Source organism: Ursus americanus, chromosome 23, assembly GCF_024610735.1.
Source record: "Ursus americanus isolate L20-20 chromosome 23, mUrsAme1.1.p, whole genome shotgun sequence".
Taxonomy (NCBI): Eukaryota; Metazoa; Chordata; class Mammalia; order Carnivora; family Ursidae; genus Ursus; species Ursus americanus.
Genome location: NC_142149.1, coordinates 22,411,059 through 22,421,738, shown reverse-complemented (window position 1 = coordinate 22,421,738; position 10,680 = coordinate 22,411,059). Strand labels below are relative to the sequence as shown.

At 43.8% G+C, this 10,680-nt stretch overlaps 1 protein-coding gene across 3 annotated transcripts; it reads left to right on the top strand.

Moving 5' to 3' along the window:
- The first annotated feature begins 426 nt into the window (after positions 1–426).
- On the top strand, positions 427–9,934 carry MRPL45 (mitochondrial ribosomal protein L45). 3 transcript variants are annotated; one of them, XM_045813777.2, is made up of 8 exons: positions 427–579; positions 1,483–1,660; positions 2,477–2,594; positions 5,122–5,220; positions 7,204–7,252; positions 8,278–8,427; positions 9,093–9,266; positions 9,460–9,934. In XM_045813777.2, the coding sequence occupies exons 1-8, from the start codon at positions 445–447 to the stop codon at positions 9,529–9,531; spliced, it is 975 nt and encodes a 324-aa protein (XP_045669733.1). In that variant the 5' UTR covers positions 427–444; the 3' UTR covers positions 9,532–9,934. The 3 variants fall into 3 exon arrangements, with proteins under 3 accessions (XP_045669733.1, XP_045669734.1, XP_087710586.1); XM_087854460.1 differs by lacking the exon at positions 427–579 and adding an exon at positions 633–818; XM_045813778.2 differs by lacking the exon at positions 5,122–5,220.
- Positions 9,935–10,680: the final 746 nt, after the last annotated feature.

Below are 10,680 nucleotides of genomic sequence, written 5' to 3'. Positions count from 1 at the left end.
CCCACGGTTCAGATTGGGAAAAGTAGCGGTGTTTAAGGTTACACAGCATATTGAGGTCAGATACAGATCCAGAAACTAGTCATTTTCGTTCTCTCTGTGACCAAAGTAGGCACTGAAGAAAAACATTTGTCTCCGAAGGGCAATACCTTTTCATTCTTCAGGGAATGCAAGCAAGGTGCAGCAACACCCCAATCTTACAAGAATGCAGCAACCCCTAGCAGCCAGAAGGCCTGGAGCGCAGGCGCAGCTCGCGCTCCAGCGCTCTCCGGCGCGTGACAGCCGTGCGCTCCACGCCACCCCCAACGCCTCTTAGTGCGCACGCGCGCAGCCCGTTCTCTACCCACCCATTCACCCCACAACGCGCACGAGCGCGTTCGCGCCGCTCACACTTTCGCGGAGGGCGCGCGCCCTGGAAAATTCCACACCCGGGGAAGCTCCACCCCTATGCGCCCTCTCCTGTGCCCTCGGCCCTTAACTCTTAGTCCCCATCCCAGCGGCCTTTGCGGGAACAAAATGGCAGCCCCCATGCCGCGGGGGTTGTTTTGTTTATCCAAAGCTTTAGGATGGTGGTCTCGTCAGGTGGGTAGGGACCGGGTGGGTAGGATTCTAGAGGCTGGAGGAGGACCACAGAGTAGAGGGGAATACTCGCTTTGCAGTTGTCCTTCGTGGGCTTGGACGATACAAGTCACACCCAGTTACGGAAGAGTTTGTGGTCCACGGGACCCAGCTACTAAGCTAAGTGGCGGCGTGCGGAGAGCCCGTAAAGGCCACGAGGACAAGCAAGTTCTCGGGGATGAAGTTTCTACAGTTTGCTCTGGGTCTGTCTGGCGGGGAGGTATTAAAGGGGAAAGAAGTCATGGTTTAGAAGCTGGGCTTGCTTCCCCATGGTTCTTATGCATGCTCTAAATTGAACAGTTAGAAAGGAGGGAGTCTCATATTGTCAGTGTACCTGACTGAGCAAAACTCACGATCAGAGAGAAAAGAGGTCTGGCCTTTAAAGACGTTATTGATCTTTTGGGAGCTAGAATGACAGAATAAAGTTTACAGTTAGGCTCCCAATAGAATGAGCAGGATGTAATCCGAGTAAATATAAGGAGATGCCAAGAAGAGGACTTTTCTTACGCTTTAATAATAGCATTCCTCTCTTTTAAGTGTTGGGTTGATGTTTCAGTTCCCCATGGACTGAAGGTTCTTTGAAAGCAGAAGCCTTGCTTTAATCAACTCTGCATCCCTGGGACTTGGCATAGTCGTGTACTATGGAACGTACCAGAGGAAAGCCTTTAGTAAATGTTGAGTGGTGTTAGTAAAGGTTGCTTAGGGGCTTCTAGTTAAGACATCCATGAGTGTTTCCCCCCTGATATGTGGCTTTATAATTGTTCCTAAGTCATTCTTTGGATGTGCCCTTTCTATCTTTGCTTTGAGTTTGTTCAAGATAGATTTCTTTCCAGGTCACCTTTATCCTAACCTTTCCCTTTCTTACAGCCAGTCCTGGTGACTCAGTCCACAGTTGTAGTTCCAGTGAGAACTAAGAAACGTTTCACACCTCCTGCTTATAAACCCAAATTCAATTCAGAAAAGGAGTTTATGGAATTTGCCCGGAAAGCAGGATTGGTCATTCCTCCAGAACGTTTGGAGCGTCCCTTACATCTGGCCTGTACAGGTGAGGCATGGTATTTCTGAGACCCTGGCCGAATCTCCTCCTGTCAGAGATATTCTGGAAAATGGAATGATTTGGACTATGATTGACTGTATTTAACTAACTACAAAATCAGCTCAGCCCCCAAAATGATTTACTTTATGTATACTATATTGTTAAAATATTTATTTATTTATTTTAGAGAGCATGCATGTGAACATGAGTGGGAGGAGGGTCTTAGGGAAAGAATCTCAAGCAGATTCCCCAGAGAGCTCAGAGCCCGATTTATGGCTGGATTCCACAACCCTGAGATCATGACCTAAGCCAAAATTAAGACTCATATGCTTAACCGACTGAACCACCTAGGCGCCTCTCTTGAGGTCATCTTTGATCTTGCTTACACACCTGTTCTCAGAAGGCAAGGGTGAAATTTCTCCATTTTGTACAAGAAGAAATTGAGGGTCTGAGAGAAGACTTAAAGTATCTTATTCTGCTTTTTCTAATGTAACATAGTTCCCTCTGTGTGGAAGTCTACTTTATAGCCATGTACCTCTCAATTTTATATGACCTCAAGATGACTTTTTCCTCAGTTTTTCAATGACTTCTTTTCTTCTTCTTCTTCTTTTTTTTTTTTTTTAAGATTTTATTTATTTATTTGACAGCGAGAGACAGAGAGGGAACACAAGCAGGGGGAGTTGGAGAGGGAGAAGCAGGCTCCCCGCCGAGCAGGGAGCCCGATATGGGGCTCGATCCCAGGACACTGGGATCATGACCTGAGCCGAAGGCGGACCTTAACGACTGAACCACCCAGGAACCCCTTCTTTTCTTCTTTCATTACAGCTGGTATCTTTGACGCCTATGTTCCTCCAGAAGGTGATGCTCGCTTGTCATCTCTTGGGAAGGAAGGACTGGCACAGAGAAGTGAGCGATTGAAGAAGAAGGTGGCATCACAATTGTCGTAGGTGTCGGAGAAAACTGGAAATCAGTATTAGAACACAAATATCTTGTTGCTGCTTTGTTCCAGGCAGGCCATCTTAGGTGCATTGGGTTGGACATAACTCCTTTGATAACTTGACAATATATTTTTCTCTGTAGTAGAATTTAGTTAATGTAGAAGAATATGGGCTTTTTGATTCTTAGCCTCTCAGCCTTCATTGGTATTTTTGTCATATCAGGGAGGTGACTTGGAAGTTTGTAGAACACTTTTTTGATCACATATTTTAAAATTTAAAATAATAATAAAAGCATATTTATATGGGAAGTACCTTAAAGTTTAACTATAGAGAGTAAAAAGCCAAAAAGGGTCAAAAAGACAGACGTGTTTTATGGAGCTAACTAGGTCTTAACTAAGGAGCAGAAGCCAAAACCTTCGTAGTCTCTTTTTTAGTTGAAAGGATGGGAACATTTAGTATTTACTATTCAGCGGTTCTGTGGGATTGTTTATAGATTTCTGTGTAGAAGCATATTTAGTCTTTATTAATTCTTCATGTAGCCATAATTTATTTCTCTAAATACAGATATTATATCACCTTTCCATTAAGCCTCTTCTCTGGTTCCCTGTTACCTGAAGAATAAAATCCAGACTTCAGTGGTATTCACAGCTTTTTGTAAATCTGGCTTTTGTCTTCCTTTCCACGGTCATCTTCTTATTCCACTTTTCTCGTCCTAAACTTCAGCATTTCCAAACTAATTGCCAGTTCTTTGACAGTATTGTGTTGTGACTCTGTGTCTTTGTGCATTCTTCCCCTTGCCTTGAAAATGTCTTTTTTTCTACTCCTTTACTTGATAACTCCAACGCATTTCTCAAGAACCAGTTGAGCATCATGTCTGCTTTTAAGCCTTCTCTTTTAAGCCATCTCCCTCGAGCTGCTTTTACTGTAATTCTAACTGTGCACTTACTATTTCCAATAATTGTACTGCGATGATTTCCTCTCATGTATTCCTCTCTGGGACTGTGACCTCGTTGGTGGTAGGGTCCATGATGATGAACACAGCACATGTGGTTTTATCATGGAGTTATCATTTAGGGGAGGAAAACAGCCATTAAATACTGATTGCACACAATTAAATAATTACAGGTATGGTGAAGTATGAGTGCTGTGGGATCACATGACAGGGAAAGATAACTTGATCTGGGAGTTCAGGGAAAGCTTCCCTGAGGAAATGACATTTAAAGCTGGGACCTAAAGGATTGCTTGCAGTTGGCTAGGTAGAGGGGTGTAGTGAGGAATAACATTCTAGGAAGACAACAGCACAAGCAAGGCTCTAAGGTGGAAAGAGAGCGAAGGGAGTGTCAGATTTTGTCAAATGCTTTTTCTGTGTCTATTGAGATGATCATGTGATATTTGTCCTTTATTCTATTGATACGTTGTGTTACATTAATGGATTTTTGAATGTTAAGCCAACCTTGCATTCCTGGGATAAATTTCGTTGGTTACAGTATTTCTCATCCTCCAATATATTTAACACTTTGAAGAGATTAGAATTCTCTGTTTACATTATTGTAACTATGAAAATACTGCTGACAGCTGAGTCGTGCAGTACATGGTCATGACTTTTCCTGCGTATTATTTTTTTTTTTTGGAGTTAAGTGTGTTTTTGTTTTTGTTTTTCTCATTTGCTTACAGAGCCTCTAGTTGTATAAATTTCTTCTCAGCGCATTGAAAACATTAAGTATTTTATTAATTTCATCTTCAAGAAGAAATCCCTCCTGGACCTTTCTTACCTGTTTCTATCTGGACTGATTGCTCTTCAGGCCCACTGTACATCTTGGGATCTACTTCTCTCATCCTCCTGATAACTCCTGCTGTCCCTCTGGTGTTGTATTCCCTATTTCCTGGATTTTATGTCTGTCTTTCATGGTTTATTCTGTTATTTTGGTGGAGAACATTCCTCGGCAGCTTCCTGCGAAAGGGCGCATAGTAGATACGTGAGATCATCCAAGTCTAAGAAACACTCTTTTACTCTCCCACTTCATTTATAATTTGCCCAGGTGTACAATTCTGAGCTAAAAATAATTTCCTCAGTTAATAGAGCTGCTCCATTGTCTTTGTAACTTCTAATGTTGTTAGTTAGAAGCCTGATGTCATTCTGATTCTTGAGCCTTTGTGTAAAACTTGTGTTTTCTTTCTTAGTGCTTATAGGATGTTTTCTTTGATGCCAGAATTATGAAATTTCACAATGAGAAGTCTTGGTCTTTCTTTAGAATGATTTAAGTGTGAGTTAGAAGGTCGAATTTATAGGACTTGGCACATTCAGAAAACGATGATTGAATAAGTGGACAGACGTTAAAGACAGTTAACATAGCTATGAATTATGGATATTATATGAAGTCTTTAGAAATGATTCTTGGGGTGCCTGGCTGGCTTAGTTGGTAGAGCATACAACTCTTGATCTCGGGGTCGTGAGTTCAAGCCCCACATAGAGCTTGCTTAAACAACGAAAAAAAAAAAAAAAAGAAATTATTCTCATACTTAATTTTACAGAATCCGGAAGATAAGAGAACATGATCCCAATTTTAAAATAAAGGACTTCCCTGAAAAAGCTAAGGATATTTTTATTGAAGCTCACCTTTGTCTAAACAAGTAAGTGAATTCTATCTTATACCTGTTTTGTTTTCAGTGGCTGTTATTCTAGGCACAGATTTTTTTCCTTTGGTTAAGAGTTCTAGAGTGACCTAGATACGGCTAGGTGTGTGTTTGAGCCAGCCAGTCGGCCCCAGGTTCAGTTTTCAATGTTAATTTCTTATCTTAGGAATTCTTACATCATATAGGTATCATAAATTCCGTGTCCACATCTGTGTATAACGTGGGCTTAGGACTTTAATTTTTTTAGTCCCCTGCCACTCAGCCCTAGAGAGAAGCTTTATCTCTCTACTATTTTTGTAATCTTCCTTTGTTGCAGGTACAGGACACTTGAGGGTCAGAGCTTTGTGCAGGGATCTCAATTCCAACTCCCTGCTCTTTGAGGGTTCAAGGGTTTAGGAAGAGTCTGTTCCTAACCATCAGATCCTATTTCTACCTCCCTTTAATCACCCCGTATGCTGTCATGATGTCAGGTTGTATTCTTTCCATTCTGGTTTTAGTTCTCTTTCCTTTTAGCATCTAGGAAACTTACCTTTCTTGGGGACTAGAGCATTTTAAAATGTATCTGTGTTTGTGTGTATTATATTCCGTCCAACATTTCTAGATGTTCATAGTGGGAGTAGTTTCACATGAGCTCAGTCCATTATGTTGCCAGAAACAGATGTCTTCCTTTTATTTTCCGTTGTAAGTTCTATTGTAAATGGTAAATGAACTCCTAGACAAGGAAATTTATTTCTACTGAACATCTCTAGGCCAGGGTAGTGAGGAGGAAGAGTTCATTGGGAGGTGCCAGGCCCGGTGGTCATGGTGGCTGTCATCACCACTCAGGTTAGTCCAGTCTAGTCTAGTCTAGTCTAGAGCTACAGTGGGGGAAATGACCTTTTCTGTTAGGAGTAGAGGTGCAAGGGAAGCACGTGGACAGAACTAATCCCTTACCCACTCTGGGATTAGGGACAGGACTGTTTGAAGGAACAAAGATTTAAACTTCCCAGGAGGTATTAAACTGTGGGGGAAAAGTCCTGAATGTGTATCTGAAAGGTATTCACTAATTCATGCCTGATCTTAGGTTTATTTGAAACCCCTCAGCTAGGAACCTTCTAAAATCCTGTATGTCCAGGAGCTTGGGGTTTGCCGTCAGTTTTCTTACTATTACTGCATAGAATCAGTGTGACTGGGTCATTCTGGTAGCAGTAAAGACTGGCGGATGTGGGGTGGGCTGGAAGGAAAGAACCAGAAAAGACAGCTGCTTATCTTTGGCTAAGCTCACAGATAAGAGTGTAAGATGTGGGGGGGCGCCTGGGTGGCACAGTGGTTAAGCGTCTGCCTTCGGCTCAGGGCGTGATCCCGGCGTTATGGGATCGAGCCCCACATCGGGCTCCTCTGCTGTGAGCTTCTTCCTCTCCCACTCCCCCTGTTTGTGTTCCCTCTCTCGCTGGCTGTCTCTATCTCTGTCAAATAAATAAATAAAATCTTAAAAAAAAAAAAAAAAAAGAATGTAAGATGTGGGGCACCTGGCTGGCTCAGCCAGTGGAGCATGTGACTCTTGATCTCAGGGTTGTGAGTTTGAGCCCCATGTTGGTGGTAGAAATTATTTAAAAAAAAAAAAAAAAAAGTATAAGGTGCAAGGCCAATCCAGTTGGTATTGATGATGTGTCTGTGGTAAGAGGAGATGAGATGAGCTTTTGATTTTTTGTGGTAGATTTGTGGGGGGTCTCTTGCCCTTCTGAGAATGTACGGTAATTTCCGAGGAATTTGTTGCTGCTCCTGAGATTCAAACATAACTTCACTCTGCAGTTAGAGCTCAGGGTCCTTTAACCATGTTCATCTTTGTGTGCTCAGGGCTTAGTATATTAATCCTGGCTTACTGTAAGTGTGCAGAAAAATGTTTGTAAAAAGAATTGTCCATTTTTGAGGGTCATTTTCAACTTTTGGAAGGGGTATCATAAAGCAGCAGCCAGTGATCTATATCTTTTTCTTTTTTAGCTCAGACCACGACCGGCTTCATACCTTGGTAACTGAAAACTGTTTTCCGGTAGGTCCTCAGCCTCCTTCGAACGGTGGGATGCCTGAATGGGCAGATTCTAGACATCACCTCTGGTTTCTTAAGAAGGATTGGTTTCGCGAGTACAGGAAGTTTAAGGCAAAAGCTGAGGTCCCATTGTTTTTGACTGAATGGTACTGACTTGACATGGACTTTGGTAAGGGCCATGCGGATGAGGAAGGAGGAAGTCCCACAGCGAGCAGTACTGAAACCTCAGGCTATGGGGGCTGAGGTCAGGGCGTGGACCATATTAGGTAGCCCTATGTGTGCCTACAGTATAATAAAGGATTTAGCAAGCATTCACGAGGCTTACATAGTGTGTTAACCAGGTTGCTAGGTACTTGGGGACATGCCCCAATATGGGGACTTTGTGGTTCAAGAAGAACTTCAGTTTCTATCAGTTCAGCGTCATCTCCCTGTGGTCCACATATGGACCCTGGTCCTTGCAAGCTAGCCTTTCTGTTCCTGTGAAATCCCATTCTTCAGTGCTAGCAGGTGAGGGGGGATAAAACAACATATATGCAGTCAACAGATATATGTGCAATAACTAGCAGGTTATAAAAGTGTAAGGGAGGGGTGCCCAGCCAGTTCTGTCGGTAAAGTGTGCAACTCTTGATCTCAGGGTTGTAAGTTCGAGCCCTGTGTTGGGTGTAGAGATTACTTAAAAAAAAATCTTTAAAAAAGAAAAAAATTTTAAAAAAGTGTAGGGGGTAATGGTATATTAGATAAGCTGGCATTTTGGAGTCTGGTTTTCACTGATTTGGGGAAGGTTCCTTAAGGTAGGTGGGTCTTGAGTTGTTGATTTGGATGAAAAGGGTCATTTCGAGGTTGGCTTAAGCAATAGCTTGATCAAAACTTGGGAAGGAGAGAAACAACAGGCACAAGAAAGCATTTGGTGGGATATGTTGCACGATAGCTATAGTTATTGCCGGAGGTGAGAACAGGTGTGGAAGGACGCACCAGCTTTCCTAAAGGAAAGGGAAACCCCAGTTGACCTTGTTCTCCTCTGCCCTCAGGACATGGTCTGGGACATCACCTATAAGACCGTCCGCTGGAGCTTCATAGAATCTTTAGAGCCACCGCAGGTGGTTCAGGTTCGCTGTTCGAGTATGCTGAACCAGGGCAACATATATGGCCAGGTCACTGTCCGCATGCACACCCGGCAGGTAGAGGCACCCGTCTGCTTTCTTCCTAGCTTTTCTGCACTCTCAGGTTGGGTACCTATCTCCGGAGTCCTGGGGACAGCTTCCCAAGACTGGGCTCTAAGGAAAGGTTCACTGTGGTCTTCCTTGCTCAGTCAACGTGCTCTACCCACTGCTAGATGTTAGCTCGGCTAAGACAGGTGTAAGCGTACTCTCTCGCACCCTTCCTGATCCTCCCCCATCTCCCCAGCCCTAGTCAAAAACCCTCCAAGAGTAAAGTGTCTGTAGTCCATCACTTATTTAGTCTAGATTCAGAATTCTGAAATAAATTTTTCTACCCATTAAAAGCTTTTGTTATGGTTGTTTTAAAATGGTTGTGTGGGGGGCGCCTGGGTGGCTCAGTTAAGCGGCTGCCTTCGGCTCAGGGCATGATCCCAGGATCCTGGGATCGAGCCCCGCATCGGGCTCCCTGGTCAATGGAGAGCCTTCTTCTCCCTCTCCCTCTGCCTGTCGCTCTGCCTACTTGTGCTCTCTCTCTGTCAGATAAATAAATAAAATCTTTAAAAAATAATAATAAAATAAAATGGTTGTGTGGCATAAAAAACGAATTAAAAACAAAGGAAAGGAAAAACAAAACAAGAAAACCAGCTCTGAGTACTAACAGGCCAGATTTGCTTTCATCCTTGCAGACTCTGGCCATCTATGACCGGTTTGGCCGGCTGATGTACGGACAGGAAGATGTGCCCAAGGATGTCCTGGAGTATGTTGTGTTTGAAAAGCACCTGGTAAATCCCTATGGGAGCTGGAGAATGCATGGCAAGATCATTCCCCCATGGGCACCCCCTAAGCAGCCCATCCTTAAGGTAAGCGTAATTTAAGAGAGCTGGGGCTGTGCTTATGCCATCTTAAGCCACTCCTGTTGGGCTCCACCTAGTGGAGAGAGGTGGTGATGCAGCACCAGGGAAGGGGCATCCTCCGTGGAGGAGGTGAGGGTGAATCTCTTCTGGGTAAGTCATGGGCTAGGATGGTAGGTAACTCAGCTTCCTGCTCTTTCAGACGGTGATGATTCCTGGGCCCCAGCTGAAACCCTGGGAAGACTATGAAGAGCCACAGAGAGTGGCCCCATAAGCTTCAGCTATCCTGCAAAAATGACTCCAGGGTTGAAGCATGGGGATGAGGTGGCTGGACGCTGTGGAGTCTGGGAGCTGTGAAGTCCATCATCTCTCCATCATGCTGTAGAAAGATCTACCTTTGTCCTTTCCTGTCCTGCTTGGGTGTTTCCAGCCGTCTCCTTGGCAACCTTGGCTGATGGCTGGACCCAGGTGGGTGGGTGGCTGATACAGCCGTGAACCCACTACTTCTTCCTTTTTAAATTGTATATCTACCTTCCGAGTCTCAATGGAGAGTATGTTTCGGATACCTGTTTTTTCTGCAGCAGAGACTGTCAGGAGCAAACTGGCAGAATTTTCTTTTTAATTACAATGCAGGGATTAGAGTTTAAAATAAAACACTGTCAGGGTGTTGGACAAACTGTGGTGGGTTGTGTACCTGTCCCCGGGCTTAGGCTAGAAGTAGACCAGAGGGCAGAAGTGGAAGATGGGCTGAACTGTGAGGGATGTGGCTTCCAAGAAATCCAGATGTGGGAAACATAATTAGTGTTCATTGAAGATTCAGGGTCTTTTCTCGTATACTGACTCACCTAATCAGCATTTGTATTTCATAGAAGAATGTAAATCCAAAGCGGTCATTTATTCTTCAGCCTTTGGATTGTGTTCTCAATTAGCTGCGTCCTAGTGTGGTCCCAGGAAGCCTGGGAGGAGGCAGGGACCATGGGGGAGGTGATGCATTTGGGAAATCCATCTGTAAGATTTTGTTCCCTGATTTCTAGCACCTCTTGGAGATGGTGGCTGTTCTTTCCAGCCCCCATTGGTAAGGCAAATGTACTGGAATATGAACCTGTTTTGAGCGAAGCAACCTCGCCCCTCCTTGTTCTGAGCTCTAGCTGGGCTGTCAGGAGGAGGGTGTGGGACTTCACCTGCTTGTGTGTCCTGGGTGATCTGAGGTATGACAAGGGAAATCACTCTGTACCAGCAGCAAGCTTGGCTTGTACTATTACTTTAATCAGCCCAGTGTGGGCGCCCCTTAAAAAACAGGACCTTAATTGTCATACTTTCTATCTTCCCAGCCTAGAATTTTCTTTTAATGAGTCTGTCACTTAATGAGTCTGTTCTTTTTTTTTTTTTTTAAGATTTTATTTATTTATTTGACAGAGAGAGA